Below are 22,755 nucleotides of genomic sequence, written 5' to 3'. Positions count from 1 at the left end.
TTGCATGGAATATCTTGTTCCAACCCTTCACTTTCAGTCTGTATGTGTCCCTAGGTCTGAAGTGGGTCTCTTGTAGACAGCACATATATGGGTCTTGTTTTTGTCTCCATTCAGCCAGTCTGTGTCTTTTGATTGGGGTATTTAATCCATTTACATTCAAGGTTATTATTGATATGTATGTTCCTATTACCATTTTCTTAATTGTTTTGGGTTTGTTTTTGTGGGTCTTTTTCTTCTCTTGTGTTTCCCGCCTAGAGAAATTTCTTTAGCATTTGTTGCAAAGCTGGTTTGATGGTGCTGAATTCTCTTAGCTTTTGCTTGTTTGGAAAGCTTTTGATTTTTCCATCGAATCTGAATGAGATCCTTGCTGGGTAGAGTAATCTTGGTTGTAAGTTTTTCTCTTTCATCCCTTTAACTATATCCTGCCACTCCCTTCTGGTCTGCAGAGTTTCTGCTGAAAAATAAGCTGATAACCTTATGGGAATTCCTTTGTATGTTACTTTTTGTTTTTCCCTTGCTGCTTTTAATATTTTTTCTTTGAATTTAATTTTTGTTAGTTTGATTACTATGTCTTGGTGTGTTTTCCCTAGGGTATATCCTGTATAGGACTCTCTGTGCTTCCTGGACTTGGGTGATTATTTCCTTTCCCATGTTAGGGAAGTTTTCCACTATAATCTCTTCAAATATTTTCTCAGACCCTTTCTTTTTCTCTTCTTCTTCTGGGACCCCTATAATTCGAATGTTGGTGCATTTACTGTTGTCCCAGAGGTCTCTGCGATTGTCTTCAATTCTTTTCATTCTTTTTTATTTATTCTGCTCCTTGGCAGTGTTTTCCACCATTTTGTGTTCCAGCTCACTTCTTCGTTCTTCTGCCTCAGTTATTCTGTTATTGATTCCTTCTTGTGTAGTTTTCATTTCAGTTATTGTGTTGTTCATCTCTATTTGTTTGTTCTTTAGTTCTTCTAGATCTTTGTTAAACATTTCTTGTATTTTCTCAGTCCCTGCCTCCACTCTATTTCTGAGATTCTGGATCATCTTTACTGTCATTACTCTGAATTCTTTTTCAGGTAGATTGCCTATTTCCTCTTCATTTATTTGGTCTTGTAAGTTTTTACCTTGCTCCTTCATCTGTGATGTATTTTTTTGCCATCTCATTGTTTTTTTATTTTTCTTACTGAGTGGGATTGTGTTCCTGTCTTACTTGTTGTTTGGCCTGAGGCTTCCAACATTGGAGTTTGTAGGCTGTTGGGTAGAGCTGGGTCTTGGTGCTGAGATGACGACCTCCGTGAGACCTCACGCTAATGAATATTCCCTGGGGTCTGAGGTTCTCTGTTAGTCCACTGGTTTGGACTTGGAGCTCCCACCGCAGGAGCTTTCACCTGACCCCCAGCTCGTGAACCAAGATCCCACAAGCCGTGTGGGGTGGCAAAAAAAAAAAAAAAAAAAAGAGCAATAACAAAGTAAAAAATAAAATTAGACTACGAAACTAACAGATATGTTAGAAAGAATATAAAAATAAAAATAGAGGTGAATCAACAGCCAGAAGGTACATTGGTACCACAATAATAAAAAAAGAAGGAAAAGAAGAAAAAAAAAAAAGGGAGGAAACACCTTGGCTGTGGAGGGTGGGGCGTAAGCAAGGGTGAGGTTTGGGCAGTGGGTGGGCCCTATGCTTAGGACCCCCAGGGCTGGAAAAGGCCCTGGGGGCTGTGGGGGGTGGGGCTTAGGCGCAAGGAACAGAAGGGGCCCAGGCTTGCCCCCAACCCCTTGTCTCAGGGGTTGGGGGGACCTCACCTGGGAGCTCAGCAGGCTTCCTGGGCTGGAGTGGGCAGGGCAAATGCCCTCCTCTCCTCTGCCACTCCTCCCGAAGGGCCCCTTCCCCTGCCTCTTCTGATCTCCCTTGCCTGCCTCCTGTGCCCCGAAGGACCCTCGCGGTCTGGGTGGGGCCTTGGAGGGCAGGGGACCAGTCAGGGAGCTCAGCAGGCTCCCTGTGCCTAGGTGGGTGGGGCAAACAGCCTCCGCTCCTCTCCCACTCCTCCTGAGGGCCCCTGCCACCTGCCTCTCCTGATTTCCCCAGCCTCGGGGGCACCAATCCTGTCTGGTCTCTCCTTCTCCTCCCCACTCAGTCCCCCATGTTCTACCAGTTCACTTGGGGGTTCCTCCCATCTCCTTGGGCGTCAGAGTCCCCCACCAGCGGCCAGCAGGTGCCCTAGTTGTGGGGAGACGCTAACTCCGCATCTTCCCACACCGCCATCTTCTAAGCATAGTGTTTAACATTACACATTTAGTGTTTGAAAAAGGAAATACGAAGCATGGTGGTGTGAGAAATAAAACAGTAGTGTATGCATCCTTCAACCCATCCCATCTTCTACATTTTCAGTACTATTGCATACTTTTATCTTCCCTCATCTGGATGGCTTCTGTTTCCTCCAGGTTTATATTCATGATCCTGATCTTGCTTCTTTTCAGCCAACATTGCTGGTGGATAAATAGTTATAAAATTAAATTTGATCATGTTACTTCCCTTATTAAAGCCTTTAGATAGGAGCTCTCATACTTTACTGTATAAAGCCATCTAGGGTTTCATTAGGCAGATTCTGATCCTTTCCAAGAGACATTGATTCAGGTCTGATATCAGGCCCAGGAACCTGTACTTTAACAAGCATCCCTGGTGTTCTGAGAGAAGCACTGTTTTAATGGCTCCTAAGCCTGCAAGAGAAAGTTCAGAAGCCTTAGTGTGGACATCTGTGCTCTCAATGAACCATGCCTTGCATTCTTTGTCTTGGTCATCAACATCAACACCCATCCTGTGATGTTTCCTGCCTTTATGCTTTTTCACATCCTGCTATCTTTCTGCCCTTGCATACCTCAAGTTATCCCTTTGGTGAGGTTCTCCCTGATCACCCAAGGTGGAGTTGGTACTTTCTCTTTCTCTGATGTGTTTCTTTTTTTTTTTTTTTTTTGGCTGCATTGGGTCTTTGTTGCCATGCACAGGCTTTCTCTTGTTGCGGTGAGCGGGGGCTACTCTTTGTTGTGGTGCACAGGCTTTTCATTGCGGTGGCTTCTCTTGTTGCAGAGCACAGGCCCTAGGCGTGCGGGCTTCAGTAGTTGTGGCGTGCAGGCTCAGTAGTTGTGGCACACGGGCTTAGTTGCTCCGCGGCATGTGGGATCTTCCAACACCAGGGCTCGAGCCTGTGTCCCCTGCATTGGCAGGCAGATTCTTAACCACTGAGCTACCAGGGAAGTCCCTTTCTGTTGTGTTTCTTATTGTACCTTCCAACTGCCCTTTATTTGTAGTACCATTCATCCTACATAGTAATGTCATTATTGTTAGTTTTGAGTTGCATGACTAGAAAATCGTCTTATTTATCTTTGTGTCCTTAGTGCCTTGCACAAACATAGGTAAATGTGGAACGAATGAGTTAAACAGAGGAATGAAATTCAGAAAGTCTTGATTTTTTTTTTTTTACTTCATATTTTGTGTAGTGTAAATTTATCATTACTGCTTATGCACCTTAGGTTCTTAAGCTATAGTATGGAAATAATATTTATTTTCTACCTTCCTTTAAATACCATTTATTCAATTCAGAGCAGAGGTTTATACAAAGGAAGCAGAATTAGTGATAATTCTGGAAATAATTTTTGAAAGAGCAGCCACTTGAGTTACTTCTTGAAGGTTGAATAGAAGTATGACTTGAGTGGCAGCAGTGGGAATGAGAAAGGAGCATGATCCTGGCATAAGTAATGCAAAGGTACAAATGTCTGCAACTGCATGGTTCTGGAAGGCACAAGTGGTTTAATTTGGTTTCAGTAGAAGATGCAGGGTTGTGGTTAGAGATGGAATTGGGGGAGTCAGCAGCAGTCTGTTTTGGAGGCTGTTTTGTGCTTTGCAAAGAAGTCTTTACGAAGATTTTATCCTTGGGTTATAAAATGCTGTTGAAGCCTCTTAAGCTGGAAAGGAACATAGTCAGATGGGAGGAGGACTGAGACAGAAGATAGGCCATTTAAAGGGACTTAGTGTAATTTTACGAGTGAAGAGTTGATTAGCCACTTAAAATAATTTTATAAAGATTTTTATGTTCTTTGTTCATTCTGCCAGGTACTCTGATACGCATGAGGTTACACAAGATGAGTAAGGTATAGTTCCTGTAGAGTACAGGAAAATGTAAATACATAAAATAACTAATTATATAAATATATCCAGGGCTTACAAGTTTGTGATATATAGTATAGAAAATGTTATGGGAACTGGGTTCATTGTAGACTAACTTTCCTGGGAGGATTAGGGTCTTGATGGAAGAGAAGGGATTGGAGTAGAGCAAAGAGGAATATTTTGTGTAAAGAAATAAATAAAGGGATTAATGGGTGAGGGAGTGTGGTTATGGTGCTAGAGCCTTTTTGTTATAGCTGGAAAATATTTGGTATCAAATTGTAATGGGCCTTGAATGTTGTACTGAAGGATTTTGCATTTTATTCTAGAGCATTATTTTCTAATTATGAAAATAATACATATTGATTATATACAATTTAAGAAATATATGGAAATATGAAGAAAATGTAAATCTGATATGACTCTATCACAAAAAGTGGTTGCTATGAACATTTTCATGTATTTCTTTCCAGTGTTTGTCACTGTGCTCAAATGCATACGTGGGCATTGAATAAATGAAATCACAATTATACTCTGTTGTATTGTGTGTGTGTGTGTGTGTGTGTGTGTGTGTGTGTGTACGTATGTTCACATGTGTAATCTTATCGCACTTAAAATTGGAACATGGGCATTTTGCCATGTGGTTAAATGTGCCCAGGAAGCATGATTTGTAGTGATTACAATATTTATTACATGGTTATGTTTAAATTATTTATTTCTTTATTGTTGGATTATTTAGGTTGTTTTCAATCTAAAATAATGGATACTGTTTCACTGAACGTCTTTGTATTTCTGACTATTTAGGATAGGGTTCTAGAAATAAATGTACTGGATCAAACAATCTTAAGGGCTCATGATGTATTTTGCCAAATTGCTCTTCCAAAAGGCTCTATTTAAATTCATGCCTGCAGTGTGTGGGTCTGACTTTCATTGTACTCCTGGCTAAGTATTTTTTTCGTGTTTACTGTTTGCTAATTTTATAAGTGGTATCTTGTGGTTATTTAATTGTTATTTCCTCGACAATTCATTTGAGTAGGTTTTCCCTTATATTCCTTGACTATTTGTCTCTTTTACTGTGAATTGCCCTTGACCTTTATGGTATTTTTCCCTTTTATTTTGGTATTACTATTTTTTATATAGATTATAACTTCATTAGTCCTATTTCTGGCACATTTTTCTTCCTATTTCTTACTTGCCTTAACTTTTTATAGTAGTGAATTTTAAATTTAAGTGTGTTTGGCAAGTCCTTTCTCATCTTGAGATCTATTCACCTATACTTTGATTTAGTTTTAATTTTGTATTTTCCATTTCTGTTAATAACCCATGGTAATGGCAGTGTTTGGCAGAAGAGTGACATGATTGGATTTGTTCTTCAGCAAGCAGTCTTGTGGCCTGTGGAGGCTGGATGGGAGTAAGGAGAGACTAGGGGCAGTGAAGCCTGTTTAGAGGAGAGGACATAAGGGTCTGAACATAGTGATGGTGATGGTGGGGATAGATTAGAAGAATGATTCTCAACCAGTGGTGTGGGAGATGCAGCAGGTTTAGTGGGAGGGTGGAGATTAGGACAGATTAAGCACAAGTTTCTGTGGGACATCCAGATACAAGCCGTGGGAACTGCAGGATTGAAGCTCCTTCAGGAGCTGGTCTGGCTGGTGATGGAGATTAGGGGGCCACCTGCATACAGGTGATAGTTCTAATACGGGAGAAAGAGTGAGTTTTCAGCGCAGCTGACTGAGAAGGGTGGTCAGAATTAGAAGGCTCACTAAGAAGGTGTTCTCTGGGAAGCTCTTTTTATACTTTCTCTCTCTTTCTGTCTCTCTTAGCAAAATCAACAATGTCAGAGATTATGGATATGGTCAGAGATACTGCAAAGACATTAACGAGGAGAGGGACTGAAAAGTTTCCACTGGATTAGTCCACTGCTTTCCTTAAATGTGGCTAAAAGGGGCAGTAGACTGGGAAGGAAATAGAAGAAGGAACATGATCAAAGGATAACACTTTTAAAGACTCTAAGTAGACTTGAACATGTTCTCTATTGAGGGAAAAGAATTTACAGACAGGGAGAGATTGAAGGTAAAGTAAAAAAGGAGGAATTTGATGGTGCAGCAACTTAAAAGGATGAGTAGCTGTGATGAATGCATTATTCTTTCAGGTGGAAGAGTAGTATTACATTCTCAGAGGTAGAATTTGCATGTAAGTTACTGAAACAACTTTTAATCTGTTCTATGAGTAAAAAGACTTCCTGCTTCAATAATTAACTTTCATTTTCTTTTTTTTTAAAGATTAATTGACAGTTTTATAATTGTTTCAGCATAAAGTTCTTCTAATTGTTTAAGTTCATATCTTTTACATGCTGCTGATTGGCAAAGTTAGTGTGTTACTCTTAATGATATAGATACCTAAAAAGACAGCTTAATAAGCATTTAAATCCCTTTGATTATTTATTGTTCATTAATGAATGCATGAAATTAAATACTTTGAATTATAGCCATCTTTTAAAAATATTTGTTGCAGGGAAATTTACCTAAATATTCTCATAACTCCCTGATGGTTCAAGCAATAAAGACAAACCTAACAGACCCGGACATACATGTGCTTTTCTTTGATGTGGAAGCGTTGATTATTCAACTCCTGACTGAAGAAGCCTCTAGGCCGAATACTGCGCTTATTTCCCCAGAGAATCTGCAAAAAGCATCTGGCAGTTCAGACAAAGGGGGCTCTTTTCTAACTGGAAAACGAGCAGCAGTTCTCTTCCAACAAGTGAAAGAAACTATCAAAGAGAACATAAAGGAACATCTCCTTGATGATGAAGAGGAGGATGAGGAGATAATGAGACAGAGGCGGGAAGAAAGTGATCCCGAATATCGGGCCAGCAAATCTAAGCCACTGACCCTGTTAGAATATAATCTGACTATGGACACCGCAAAATTGTTCATGTCCTGCCTTCATGCCTGGGGTTTGAATGATGTTCTGGATGAAGTCTGTCTTGATCGCCTTGGAATGCTGAAACCCCACTGCACAGTATCGTTCGGCCTCTTATCGAGAGGAGGTCATATGTCACTGATGCTTCCTGGTTATAATCAGGCTGCTTGTAAACTATCACATGGGAAAGCAGAAGTAGGAAGGAAGCTGCTGGCAACGGAGGGAGTAGGAAAGGGAACTTACGGAGTGTCCCGGGCCGTCACCACACAACATCTCCTGTCTATCATATCTTTGGCAAATACCTTAATGAGTATGACCAATGCAACTTTTATTGGTGATCATATGAAGAAGGGCCCTACCAGGTGTGACCATGATAGTTTGATTTTATTCTTATGTTTCAAAAAAAAAGAAACCTGTTTTATTTTTGTCACTTCTTATTACCTTTTTTTGGGGGGGGGGGACTCTACACACCTTGGCATTTTTGTGTCATCTCAGTGTTTCCCCTTTAAATTTTAAATACAACATGCATGACTTAAAATATAATCAAATTGTACAGTTTTATCTATACTCAGACATACTTAGTAGCTATTTAAAAAAAACTTAGAATGAGGGAGTAGGTCAGAGTTCAGCTTTAACAAATTATAGACTAGCTCTTCAGTAAATATAATCTTAGATTGTATCTATTTACAGTTTGCACTAACATTTAATTCAAATTGTATATTTGGTTAAAATGTGTGACCCACGTGATGAATGGTAAGTGTTCAGTGGCTGGCTTCAGCATTTTGTGAGAAGTATAGTCAGAATTTCTCAATGGGAAAAGAAGAAACAACTTTTTAAAGTGCAGGAAAGTATTCTTTTAATATTTCTACATATTTAACCTGAGTTGCTATTTCTCATTTTCCAGAAGTCATGAAGACAACTTTTTAAACTCTAGTTTTATTATACTTTATTGAGAGCTGACCACATTTAGGATTTTTTAAATCTAACATACTAAAGTAGCACTTACCTACTGTCTGGCTCTGTTGTAAGCACTTTACAGATGTTACCTCCTTAATGCCCTTACCCCTATAAGGTAGGTACTTTTATTATCCTTTTGTTACAGATGATAGAGCTGAGACACAGAGACGTGAAGTAACTTGCCCAAGGTCACACAAGTAGTAAATGGTAGGGCCGGAATTCAAAAGGGGACAGTCTGCCTGTGGAGTGGAAGATTTCTTAATGCCTTATTACCTTTTTCAGATTTTAGGGCTGATTTTTTTGAAACTCAGTATATTGTTCCATAAGTTCATTTGGACCAATGATATGGGGTGGGCTGAATTATCAGCATGCTAATACTGAAGAATGAAGGGTTAGTGATGATATTTATCTGTCAGTGGTAGTAGATTAAAGTGTTCATAAATATTTCTTAAACTAGTTTAAAGCATAAACTGTAGATGTAAAATTTTTACTTGCTATTTGTTAATCATTTAGTTTTCTGTATTAAAATCTGAAATGGAAAATGTTAATAGGTACAAAACAAAACACCCCTATCTTTTTGGAACAGCAAATTGAAAATGTTCTGTTATGTGTTTCTTTAGCAATTCACTTGGAACTAGAAAGCTTAATATTTTAAATGGCTCTGGAATTATGAAACTATGAATGTGTATATATACATGTATTTTCTTCTTCTTTTTAAAGGCCACCTAGACCAGGCACCCCAGACCTTTCTAAGGCAAGGGGTTCTCCTCCAACTTCCAGTAATATTGTGCAAGGACAGATTAAACAAGGTAAAATTAAATCTTGTTAAGTAATTGACATGACATTTCAGCTCTAGAAACTGAGGAGGCATAGCTAATGTATAATCATAACATTTTGTTTGTCTCAGATTGTTAAATAGAGAAAAGTTGTTATATTCCAGATGTAAATATGGATAATTAAGATGTTAGTTAAAAATAAATCAGATTTATTTAGAAATTGATAAATGAGCGTATTTCACATAATTTTATTGTACTGTCTTTGGCCTAATTTTTATGCATTAGGGGCACCTTAACTTGACAACGCTAGTGCCTTAATGTGTGTATCTTGAGTCTATAAGTTATGTCTATTTTTTAAACTACATTTAGAAATGTTTAAATTCATATTTCCATACTATAGCTGTTCTTGTGTCATTTGCCAGTAGTTCATGCATTGTAATCCACAGTGGAAATAGTTTCTTTTTATTTAGTCATTATATACTTTAACTTTTTGTTCGTAGCTTTTGTTTTGTTAGGGGATAGAAGAAAGATTGAGTTTTTCTTCCTTTATTTTCTTTTACACTCATTTTAAGACTGACAAGTGAGCTAATCAGAGTTCAGGGGGGAATCACTTCTGCTTAGAGAGCTTTCCTTTAGGCTAAGTTGAAGGTTCTGCTTGTAAATGGTGACATTGTAGGATGTTCTTTTTTCAAAAAAGTTGTTTAAGGTTTTAAAGAGTCAGTGAACAGTTCTGCAAGATTTGTTTGGTGAACAATAGGCCTCCAACTTTATGCCTACAATTTTTCTCTTTCCTAGAACAAGTCCTCTGCTCTCTTAGCTGATAGTTTGTACTTACTTTAATATCCTTAAATGGTATGCTTGGTTTTTAGTTTTAGGTACTGTGTCGTAGCTTCTCATTATGGAAGATAAGCTCCCCCCACTCTCTATGCCACTCCTATCCTTCATTTCCAGCCCATGTGGTCACCCCTCTTATTCCCCTGTCCTCTCATCAAGCCTTTATACTCATTTTATAATAGTCTATATGAAGTTATATAAAAGTTTTAATTAGATAAATTTATACTTGTGTATGTGTGAAATACACACAGGAAAGTGCGCAAAACAAATATGCAGCTCAGTGATTTTTACAAGCTAAACACCCATGTAACTATATCCCTGGACAAGAAATAGAACATTGCCAGTACTCCTGAAGCCTCCTACATGTTCCCTTCCAATCAGTATACCTTCCTCTTCCAAAGGTAACTACTATCTTGACTTTTAGGAAATCATTTCCTTCCTTTCCTTAATGGTTGTACCACCTAAGTTTAAATCCCTAAACACTATGGTTTAGTTTTGCCTGTGTTTTGAATTTTATATGCGTTCAGTTAGTCATGGAGTACGTATTCTTTTGTGTTTGGCTACTTTTGTGAGATTTATCAGTGTTGTTGCACGTGACTATAGTTTGTTCATTTTCATTGTTCATTTTGTTGCTGTATACTATTCTGATGAATGAATAGACCACAATTTTTTCATCCATTTTTTGGCCAATAAACATTTGGATTATTTCCAGTGTTTCATTTTCATAAATAATTCTGCTATGAACATTCTTGTATTTGAATCTTAGTGTATATTATAAGTTTTTCTGTTGCATATGTAACCAAAAGTGGAATTTCTGCATATATTTATCTTCAGCTTTAATTGTGGGTAATGTTAGCATGTTTTCCTAAGTGAGAGACATATACATCCATCAAACTGGCTAAGGGGAAAAAGATGGAAATTGTTGTGTTAGCTGGGATATGGATCAGTGAGACCTCTCATATATAGCTGGTAAGATATCCTAGCCAACACTTAATATTTTCCATGTTTTTCACTTTAGCCATTTTGGTATGGCTAGTATATCTGACATAACAGTATTTTCATTCCTGATTAATATTTTTGTGTCCTATTTAAGAAATTACCCTGATATTTCTACTCTGGTATGAGGATATTCTTCTGTATTTTCTTTTAGAAGCTTTCTTATTTTACCTTTCTCATTTAGGTCTATAATCTGCCTAGACCTTAATTTTGTGTATTATGTGAAGCAGGGGTCCTGTTTTGATTTTACTTCCATATACAAAATTGGTACAGCGTGATTTATTAAAGAGATGATTCTTTCCCCACTGCTTTGCAGTGCCATTTTTGTCATAAATATAATGTCCTTATATATGGTAGTCTATTTCTGAGCTGTTTGAGCACTTTGATTTGTTTGTGTATCATTGTGCCTTAATTACTGTAGCTCTGTAATAAGACTTAATATTTAATAGATCAAGTCTTCCCACCTTTTCTTCTTAAAGAATGTCTTGACTATTCTTGTCCTTTTGAATTTCAGTATAAACTTTAGAACTGTTTTATTATTGTCACAAAGACCTATTGTGATTTTAACTTTGATTTTATTGAATTTGTAGATCATTTTGGGGAAAATTATTATCTTAGTGGGGTTCACTCATTTAATCCATCAACTTGATATATCTCTACATTTATTTAGGTCTTATTTAGCTATCATAACTCTGTATAGTTTTCTATGTAGAGGTCTTATATTTCTTTTGTTAGATTTATTCCTAGATATTAGATTTTTAAAATACTCTATTTAATATCTAATTGATATTAAATTTCTTCATTTTCTGTGCCCCTGATATAGAAATGCAGTTGACTTTCATATATTGACCTTGTATCAAAGAATCTTGCTAAATTCACCTATTAAAGGTAATACTTTTCTGTAGATTCTTTTGATCATATGGACAATCATATGGAACAACATTTTTATTTCCAGTATCAAAGGGAGAACTTTTAAGATTTCATAATCATGATATTTCCTATATGCTTTTACAGATAATTTAAGAAATTAACTCTTCTGTTCCTTTGCAAAATGTTTATCATCAATGTATGTTGGATTTTATCATGCTTTTTCTGTATCTGTTGAGGTGACTATATAATTTTTTTTACTCTATTAATGTGATGAATTTACAACCCAATTTTGCATTCCAGAATAAAACCAATCTTGTGATGTATTATTATCTTATATGTTGTTGCATTTAATTTAATATTTTTTATTTAGGAAAACGTTTTCTTCTAATATTTATGTAAGGTTTTACTTTATTCAAGTTTTGGCAGATGGATTGGGGAAATCTTCCTTTTCCATTTTTAGGTAGAATTTGTGTGAGATTGGCATTAATTATTTCATAAATGTGCAGTGGAATTTGCTGGGGTTAGACCTAGAGTTTTCTTTGTGGGGAGCTGTAAAATTCTAAGTTCAGTTTCTCTCATTGTTATAGAACTTCAGATTTTCTGTTTATTTTTGTGTCAGTTTCATTTAGTACATATTTAGGGATTTTTCCAGTTCTAAATTTTCAAATGTGTTTGCATTTGAAAAGATAACATCTTATCTTTTTAATTTCTGTAGTATCTGTGGTGATGTCTCCATTTTTATTCCTGATATTAATCATTTATAGCTTTCTTTTTTCTTGATCAGTCTTACTGGGGCTTTATCAATCTTTTTAATCCATAGTGCCTTTGTTTATCCTTTCTAATGCATATTTTTTCCTGTTTCACTAAATTCCGCTCTTTACTTCTCCCACTTCCTTTGGATTCAATATGCTGTTATTATTAATTTTTTTTATAAGTTTATTTATTTTATTTATTTCTGGCTGCATTGGGTCTTCGTTGCTGCACGCGGGCTTTCTCTAGTTGCGGTGAGCGAGGGCTACTCTTCATTGTGGTGTGCAGGCTTCTCATTGCGGTGGCTTCTCTTGTTGCAGAGCACGGGCTCTAGGCACGCGGGCTTCAGTAGTTGTGGCTCGTGGGCTCTAGAATGCAGACTCAGTAGTTGTGGCACACGGGCTTAGTTGCTCTGCGGCATGTGGGATCTTCCCGTTCCAGGGCTCAAACCCGTGTCCTCTGCATTGGCAGGCGGATTCTTAACCACTGTGCCACCAGGGAAGTCCAGTTATTATTGTTTTGTAAAAAGTTTTTATGCTTGATGGTTGCTTACTGATGTTGAATTGAAGTTAGAGCAGACATCCTTGCCTCATTCCCAATCTTAGGGATAAAGCATTCAGTCTCTTACTATTAAGTATGAGTTAGCTATAAGTTTTTCTTAGATGAGCTGGATGTTGAGGAAGTTCCCTCCTATTCCTAGTTTGCTGAGATTTTAAAATTATGAACAGATGTTAGATTTTGTCAGATGATTTTTCTGCATCTATTGAAATTATCAAATGAATTTTCTCCTTTATTTTCTCAATAAGTCCAAGAACATTGAATTTTGAATTTTAAAAAAAAACCTTGCAATCCTGGGGTAGATCACACTTGGTCATGATGAATTATCCTTTTTATAGATTATTGTATATAATTTGCTAAAATTTTGTTAAGAGTTTTTATGTGTATGATCATGAGGGATTTTGGTCTAGAGTTTTTCATTTCAATAATGTGTTTGTTCAATTTTGGTAACAGGATAATGCTAGTCTCACAGAATGACTTAGGATGTTATCCCTTTTCTTGTGTTTTCTGGAAGGGCATGTGTAGAATTGATACTATTTTTTACTTGTTTGATTGGTTTCACCAGTGAAAATATGTGGGCATAGGGTTTTCTTTATGGGAAGATTTTTTAACTACAAATTTAAATGCTTTAATAGATACAGAGCTATTTAGGTTTTTTTTTTTTTTAATTCATCTTGGGTGAACTTTGGTAATTTGTGTCAAATTTATTGGCAAAAAGTTGTTTAATATTCTCTTATTTTCCTTTCAATATCATATCTGTAGGATTTGAAATGACATCCCCTATCTCATTTCTATTATTCATAATTTATGTTTTTTCTCTTTTTTCCTGATCAGTCTAGCTAGTAACTTAGCAGTTTTATAGTTCTTAACCAGCTTTTGGTTTCATTAGTTTTTAATCTGTTGTTCTTCTGTTTTCTATTTCATTTATTTCTGCTTTGCTTGTTATTATTTCATTTCTTTTGCTTTAAATTTGCTTATATTTTTAATTTTTATTTTTTTAGAGTAGAAACTGAGGTCATGGACATAAAACTTTTCTCCTTTCCTGATATAGGCAGTCAGCACTACAGATTTACCCCTAAGTACAGCTTTAGTAGCATCCCACATATTTCGATATGTTTTCCTTTTCCTTTTTCTTTTGACTTTTTCTTTTATCCCTGGGTAATTTATTATTGAGTTAAATTTCCAAACATTTGGGAACTTTCCAAGGATCTTTCTGCTATTGATTTCTAATTTATGGTCAGATAATATACTTTGTATGGTTTGAATTCTTTGAATATTGAGACTTGTTTTATGGCCCTAAATATGGTCTTTCTTGGTCAGCATACTGTGTGCACTTCAGACGACTGTGTATTCTCCTCTTGTTGGGTGGAGTGTTTCATAAATGTCAGGTCATGTTGCTTAAGAGTATTCAAGTTTAGCATATATTAGCTGATTTTTCTGCCCACTTGGTTCTATCGTTTAGATAAGGGTATTGAATTCTGCAGCAGTTGTGGATGTGTTTATTCCTTCCTGCATTTCTATCAGTTTTTGCTTAGTATATTTTGAAGCTCTCTTTATTGGGTGCATAAACCTTTAGAATTGTTATTTCTTATTGATCAATGATGCATTATATATTTCACCACCATGATGGTATTGAATTTGCCCACCTGGCCAGGTCTGAGGATTTTAAAGTTGGAGTGCTTTAATGTTGCTCCTCTCGGAAAAGGCTTGAGTCTTGAGAGCAGTGAAGAAGGAACTAAAAATTGTCTTTTTCTAAAGCATTTACTTAAGGTGATAGATTTAGGAATTTCCATTTGGAACAGCGCAGATGCTTATCTTATAAAGTAAATGAAGGTTAGCAATCTGTACTGAGAATTACATAGTAAAATGCTTTAGGATGGCATTATAAAACTCATTTTCTATTTGAATATTGAAGTGTAATATTTCTTTAACATATATTTGTTAAGCTCTTTTGTTTTCCCTCCAAACGACTCTATTTGGGGTACAGAGAGATTAGTCTAATGTATACTGTCTTGAATAGTTTATGTCTATCTGGAAGGTAACACACGAACATAACCAATGTAGGGTAGGAAGTGGTGCTGTACAGATAAAGGGCTTTGATTCCTTGACTGCTCTTCAGCAGAGTATTATTTAGTCTCATCTCTCTACTCTGACTTCTCTTACGTTGGTTTTCTTTTAAATATTTTCATCTTTCCTTATGATTTCTTTTCCTGACTCCCACTGTAGCCCACATTGACTCACAATCTATTTTCAAGTTGGATTGCAAACATGAATATGCTTCTTTTCGATAAACTTGTCACTTTATGTTGGTTAATACTTGTTCAGCTCCAAAATAATCTATATGGAATAAAGACTTTAGCTGGGAATTGGACCTTTTACAGGCATTTGGGTCTGAGAATAAAAATTATATAGTTTTGCTAACATAATTTCTCATAAACAATATCAGGGTATATCATGGGCAAATAATTTCTTCACAAGAAGTTTGTCTAGCAGTTGGCTTGTTAATTCAGTGTTTTCCAATAATTAACATTTACTGACAGTCGTACTTTTTGATAGAGACAGTATTCATTTATTAAATACTTGATTTTGCAGTTTATAAAATATCTCACTTGAGGAAGGGATCAGAGATGTCAACCAAGTAAATTTTTGTTCATGGTCATACATCCCTGAGCCTGCCCATGGCTTTAGGCTTTTCTGTGTTCTGACAGATTGTACTTCTCTTTATCAATTCAGTAATTTCACGGCGAAAGTCTTTGGTCTGTGCCTCTTGTGCTTATCTTGACTGTGACCATATCTTTGTGTTAATAGTTACATCTTTACTCAGGGGTAGGTGTGGAGGTAAGTCTAGGCAACTTAAAGATTTAAAGTTATGTTACATTATTTGCAATTTTATTTTTAAGAAGTGGATCCAATTTAGGTTGTCTAAACTTAGAAGTAAGAGGTAGTTGTTCCTAAATTATAACCAATAGTTACTCACCATCCTTTTCCAGGATCTATAGCAAAAAACTAGGAGTACCTATGTCAGGCTAATGAAGGGGACTGCGAATCCCTTAAAATTTTGTGTTTGAACTTATGTGCCCTTTAAAAAAAATTGCTATAGCTATAATTTAATTGCAGAAGCTCTAACTTTGGTCTGCTTCGGAAGCTCAGAGGGCAGGGCTGTTTTTTCTTTTTTGTTCACTGATTTATCACAAGTGCTTGGAACAGTGGCTGGTACATAGAAGGAGCTCAGTAAATATTTGTTGATTGAATGAATCTATAGATACCTACTCTTTATGCTTCTAGAGTCAATATGTCAATAACTAGGAACTGAGGCTGTAAGGGCAGACAAGAGATCCCTGCCTTCAAGGAGCTTATATCTAGTGGAGGAGATCCAGAGGAGTGCAGTTTATGATTTTAGTTGGCTGCTTATTTGCTTTTCCTACCAGACTCTGAGTACTTTGAGAGCAGCATCTTGGTCTAATCTTTATAAGTTTTTATATGCTTAGCTTAGTACCTGGCATGGAGTAGGCACTGATTACATTAATCAAATGAAAGAAAATTTTAATAGCCTTCATATGTCTAATTCAAGTTAGTGTTTATATTATAATTTTATCTTTCACTATAATGAACTCTCTCCACATAGTTTTTGTCTTGCTCATTTATTTATTTTGGATGTTAATGGAGACCTTTTACAAAAAGGTGTGGTTTTTTGGGGTTTTTTTTTTTTTGACTCTTTGGTTGAAGTTATAGGCCAACATAAAACTATCACTCCATCTGAACTTACTCCAATTCTAATGTAATCCAGTGGTGATCTAGAGGCTAAGTAGTGTTACTGTATTTTTCAAACATTATCAACACTTTCGTATTTTGCCTTGATGCATATCTGTCTGTTTGTCAGAGTACCATCTTGGGCTGTTTACTCATTCTGATTTATGGTAGCTCCTCATCGTTTCTACTTCCTGGAGCTTTGTGTTCCCTTAGTGCCCTTAGCTATTTGTGCTCTCCTTTTACAGTGTTTTAAAGATATCCTTTTCTCCTTATGATGTTTGGTTAATGATTTATCCTAATGCTTCAGGTTGATTTAAAAGATGATGAGAATGCCTACCTAAGATAAAAGTGTAGACGTAAAAGAAGTTTACAGAAAGGCAGATGTTACTTTAAGATCTCTATATTAGATGGCATACCCAGTGTGGAAGGCCTTTGTATTAAGTACATGGTGATTGACTCTGTTTCCTCATTTCTAATATTTTCATGTTTTCTCCTCCTCTATCCTCTCCCTCTCAAAGCTTCATGATTCTCATATAACACTTTAGATAAAGTGATTCATTGTAAAATAATTTTATTTATCTTTTTAGTGTTTAGCTTTGAAAAAACTTTCTTTTTCAGCATTGCATTTGGTCTTCTGTACGTTCTAGGTTATCTTTTTTTTTTCTTCTGAAAAATGTATTGAGAGGGCTATTTGTGTATATCTGCTGGGAGGGTAATGAGGTTTAGACCAATATGTAGAGAGCACTTGCTACCAAAAGTATGTTTGCTTTCTTCCCTATGTAGATTTTTCATATCACAATGGCAATTGGCAAAAATGGAGCTTAGATTTAGATTTCAAATGAAGACTGAGGTAGACCTGTTCAAAGACAGAAACCATGGCTATTGTCATTTTGAGTACTTCTATATATGCCATTTAAAGGGAAACCAGAGCATATGTGTGCACATATATGTTGTCACACATGTTTATCTTCATCTGTCTTTTCATGTGAGAGTAAGGCATTGTGAAGAGGCTCTTAGCTGCAACATTACTTAAAGAACTTTCTCAGGTAAAATAAGAGAACTTGTGTCAGTTCTGTCACCATTTTGAAGCTGTGCTGAGACTATTTTCCCTTGTGTTTTACTGGTCCTTAATAAGAGGAGCAAATTGGTAAGAGGAGCAAAAAGTTGACACAGCAGCTTTTCTGTTTTAAGAAATTAAATGCTTGCTTATGTTTTATGGTATAAATCTTTGATGTTCAGTGCCATACATAACTTATTCAGATTTATTATGTGTCATTAGATCTTGAGCTTTTTATTATGGTAGTGTACTTTTTTCTTCTAATTTCTATTGCTGATTTTTCTATATGTGGACAGTTTTAAAGCTGTAGTAGAGTTTAATTTCAGTATTCTCAATGAATTATGAAAATAGTTCTAGATTCTGCAGTTTCAGTTATGAGGTGGTCTGAATAAAGTATTTTTTGATGATGATGCAGAGATTTTTAAAGCATAGTAAATCTGATTCCTTGATTTCTATTACAGTTTTTTTTTTTATTTTAAGTGCCCACAGAATTTATTAAAGGAAAGTGTAAAAGGCTTTTTCTACATGCAATATCGTTTAAACAGGGCTTCAGAAATATAATACTCAGAGCATCTGTTTATCTCTCTCATTACAAATAAAGCTATATATATTGAACATTATTCTATTAAGACATATTCTTATTCTAGCAGTTTTGCCAGTAGCATTTCTAGTTTCCTTTCGACTTGTGATTTAGGGAAAACATTATAGTTTAATCCCACTCCTTATTTGACCTAGCTAGGGGAATGATCACTCAGTCCTAAACTTTGGTTTGTTTGTATTGAATTTTTTCACCTTACCATTCTAGTGTCCTTTCAGAATTAATGATAAAGTCAGATGAAGTTAACCCAGACTTTTCAGGAATAATAATTTCTCCTTTATTTAAAGTGAAATTATAGAAAAACCCCAACTGTTGGAAACCACCAGAGGAACTTGCTCAACAATTTTGGTGGCATGAAAGCTAAAACCTGTAAATTTACTCCTTGCCACCAAAGGCTTACCAACTTTTTGCATGGGGAATTGAATATTTTGTAGGCCATAATTACTGAATTTATATTTAAAAATGATTTTAAAATGAGAAATTATTCAATGGAATATGTAGAAATATTGGGGATTTCTTTGCAAGATTACAATGGAATTCTTAGATCTTATGAAATATACAACTGAGAGTAATTCTAATCCTTTCATAAGTATAACATTATAAAATACTTGTAATTTCATAAGGAACAAAAAACAGGTCTGTTATAATAAAAAGAATGATAATTTCCCGGATAAAATTTTCATGTGTGCAAGAGGTGCTTCTTAGGGTTTATGGAGTTGGATTTTCTGTTTTTTATTACTGCTCATATACTTCTTTTAGTTCTCCGGTTTACCTCACACGTGTCTGATTGACATTATGATGCGTTCGTGAGGAAATTATGAAAAGTTGTTTTCATGCAACTGTCCTGTAGTTACAAAAGAACTTCACTGCATGAAAAGCAAACATATCATTCAGCAGACAATGCTTAATCTGTTCAGGAGCCCAAACCTATTGCTGTTCAATGACAGAAGAAAGGAGAGGGATTAATTTGAAGATGCTTGTGCATGACATATGGTAATTTCTCCATAGGAAGGAAGTGTCGAATGGTGACCTCTAAATCTTAATGTTGACCTTCAGTTGTAGAATGTGTGCGCCATACGGTCCTTTTGCCTTTTCATGTGATAATTTAAGCTGAACATTTTCCTGGTAACATAACTTTTTGGGGGGGAGGGTGGGTGTTGTTCCACCTGTTCTATAAGGATTATAGCATTCACAGTAATTATTTTAGAATATAAAGCATTTGTATCATAAAAATATTTTTTAAACTGAAGAATGGAGCTATGTTAGGAGTCTTCTAACAAGAGTTAAGTGTATTTAATTTAACTTTAAATTGTTATATTTTAAAAGTTGTATTTTACAAGTTGGTATAATTTAAATTGAGTTTTTATAAAATGAGTAATAAATTGAAATGATCTCAGTGAATATTGGTTTGAGAGATTACAAAATAATTTAGGCATAATGTTAGGAAATAAATTATTAGAAAAAAAATGTAATTGACAATCCGAAGACCAAAATAAACTTTTCGTCATGGGATACATTTTAAAAATTGAATTACATTTTTGCGAATTCTTAATATGTTTATTGTCATTTTTTTCATTGCAGCCTTAGTTATTTTAGAACTTCTTTTTATATCAGATGACACATCATTCAACTATAAATAGATTTTGGTTTGAACTACACTGTGATTGCTATTCAATAAAATATATCATTTTACTGCCATAATCCTTAATAATCCTACCTTTCTGATTAAAACATCATTTTTCAGTTCTACATTTACTATATTTTGCCAACTTTGTTTTTTAGTATTCACTAACACTGAGCTTTTTTTCAGAAACCACTGTATCTCAATTCTCTCCTCTTTTATTTCTTCTATTTTCTGCTGCAAGTTGCCGCACCTGTCGTTTCTGCTCGGTCTGATGCTGATCACTCTGGCTCTGACCCTGCTTCTACTCCTGCTTTACATACCTGTTTCTTAGTAAATGAAGGTATTCTCTCTCAACTTTCTAACAACTTTCTTTCAATCTGTGCTTTATTCTAGTATATGTTCTTTTTATCTAATTTATACATTCATCTGCTTTGTTATGTGTGAGATCCTAAAGTTTCCATTTTATAACTTGATTTGCTAATGTCAGTGATAAGGGTCAATTATAAAAATGTAATGTTATTCCTGGCTGGTATAAACCATGTTCCCTGTAATCTAGAATGCTGTTAATCTAGAATGCTGTTAAAGAAGTGCAAAGATGCTAATCTATGATAGGAAGTAGGCATTAAAAAGGGGGTTGGTTTTCATGATGATGTTTGCCATGTGATCTCTGGTGTTAGAGCTAATTAATTTATTTTACATGTATCATTACTCTGTGACAGACACTCTTTATTCTCTGTACACAACATATGCCCTGGTTAGAGGGGAAAGTATTTTTGGAGCTCTGAAAATGTGAATGGAATCTGCAAACCTTTATTCCCCAAGAGCTATCTAGGATTATTTATACTAACTGGAAGCTTAACGGAACTTGTGAGCTGTGAGTTATATCCAGTCTCTTCACTGTGGGCTCAATCTTCACCAGTTTATATAATATAAAAATGAGTAAATTTACAGAATCTCATATGTAACCCAGAATGATTCTAACTCTTCACTAAAAGCAATAATACCAGTCTATTCAAACAGAAAGAATGATACAATATCTATAAAATACAGAGCCCGTGTTCTAAGTACCATTCCTTCGGAAAGAAAACATGGGAACGTAAAAGTATAACTCATTTTTTGTTTGGTTTCCCTGTCATAGACCTGTACTAAGGTTTGTATGTTAAGATTGGATTTTAGCAAAAATAATTAGGGTCATATTTGTTAAGCTATTGTGAAAGGTAGTAATTTGTTGATTCAGAAACAAGCTGTTGACTTTGGACCGTGGTGAGAATCATCTTCATATTAAAATTTAGCTCATAAATACACTTCATACTTTTATGAGACATTAAAACATTTAAGAAGTTACTAGGTAGTAATTTGTTTATATATACTTGTGTATATATATATGTATGTATGTATATGTATGTATATATATTCCTCTGTTGGAAATAAATTATAATCTAAAATGTGTGTGCTCATCACCTTAATTAATGTAATTATATATTCTCAGTTGTTGAGAATTTCCTTACTGAAAGGGTGAATCTTTACATAGGTGGCTTGTCTCTCTCGCTCTCTCTCACTCACACCCTCTTTAACAATCCCAATAATCATTTTGAGTTTTATGGTAGGGTTTTTGTTGTTGTTGTTTTAGAATACTACAGCTTAGATTATTTCAGAACACTGATTTGCTAAAATTTTGTGGTCACAGATAACTCACTTTGTAATATGAACACTTTTAAAATAGGGTGGAAATGATTATTTGAGAATGTCTGGATACTAGTACTTTTAAGTATTGCAGTGGTTTACATTGTTTGTTGTCTTTATATAATCAATTTCCATATTGTGGAATAGAATTTTGGAAAAAACAACTTTTATTCCCATAGATTAGAGTTAATGATACTTAAAATTTTATAAATTTTAGATTAAGTTTTTATTTTGGGGAATGTAGGAATTCATTTTTTCCTCTCAAACTTGGTGTTAGTTTACTTAAGTTATGATTGTGACTAAACTTCTGATTCATTTAGTAAGAAAAGGGATCAATAAGTACGTTAATTAAAGGCCCCCTGACAGAGAATAGAAAACATCTCTGTTGACTGATACGAAGGTAATACCAGATGGCCAGGCCTTAAGTGACATGAACTTATCTTTGGATATCTGTGTGAGTGCCCTTTTAACTGTCTCAGTACGTTCAAATCTAGAGCTCTGGTATGTGTTTATTTCTGTGCTTTTCTAAACCTGAATATATGTCTTGTTTTAGAGGGAATGTTTAGAAATGTGTTTTTCTTGTGGAATTCGTATATACTTAATGTGGAAATTTGTTTGTATTTGTTTTAAAACTTTTAGAGTTCTTAGAGCTGAAATTCGAGAGGAAATACATTTAGAAATGAAATACATTTGTTATATCTTTGTACAAAATATCTAATAATAAATTGAAATCATAACATAATTGAGCAGGTCTCCCCTTTTTGGTTTAGTTTTGGTATACTTACATGCAGAAAAATATTTGAATTAGGGGGAATACCAAAGTGTTTATAATATATTACATTTTAACAGGATGGAGTCAGTTGGCTGCTATGCATTGTGTTATGCTGCCAGACCTGCTGGGATTGGACAAATTTAGGCCCCCGCTTCTAGAGATGCTGGCTCGGAGATGGCAAGATCGATGCTTGGAGGTAATATCGAGGTGATATGGATAGAAAACAAAAACATTAAAAAGGCACTGGACAAGTGTAAATTTGAAACAAAAATGTTATTTTTATCTAACTTCTTATCACCTGTTTATTATGTGATAGAAAATATGGATCCAGTGATTCTAAACAGTAATGTTTCAACTTGCATATTTGTTTACTTTTCTTTTTAATCTAGTGAGTATTTGATCAAAAGTTTTATATACTTATGGAACAGTTTCTTAAGTATTGATTTCTGTACAGATCA

General features: G+C 35.2%; 1 protein-coding gene across 2 annotated transcripts in view; it reads left to right on the top strand.

The window, feature by feature from the left end:
- Positions 1 to 22,755, top strand: part of WDR7 (WD repeat domain 7) — a 365,561-nt gene that overhangs the window by 103,270 nt on the left and 239,536 nt on the right. Inside the window, exons 15-18 of one of the 2 annotated variants that reach the window (XM_007191960.2) lie at positions 6,665 to 7,434; positions 8,750 to 8,838; positions 20,084 to 20,182; positions 22,375 to 22,493. In XM_007191960.2, coding sequence (XP_007192022.1) covers positions 6,665 to 7,434; positions 8,750 to 8,838; positions 20,084 to 20,182; positions 22,375 to 22,493 — 1,077 coding nt within the window. The remainder of the gene's footprint in view (positions 1 to 6,664; positions 7,435 to 8,749; positions 8,839 to 20,083; positions 20,183 to 22,374; positions 22,494 to 22,755) is intronic. The other variant, XM_007191962.2, reaches the window with a different exon arrangement.

This window comes from Balaenoptera acutorostrata, chromosome 13 (genome assembly GCF_949987535.1).
Source record: "Balaenoptera acutorostrata chromosome 13, mBalAcu1.1, whole genome shotgun sequence".
Classification (NCBI taxonomy): Eukaryota; Metazoa; Chordata; class Mammalia; order Artiodactyla; family Balaenopteridae; genus Balaenoptera; species Balaenoptera acutorostrata.
The sequence above is the reverse complement of the archived record's forward strand: the minus strand, read 5'-3'. Positions and strand labels throughout refer to the sequence as shown.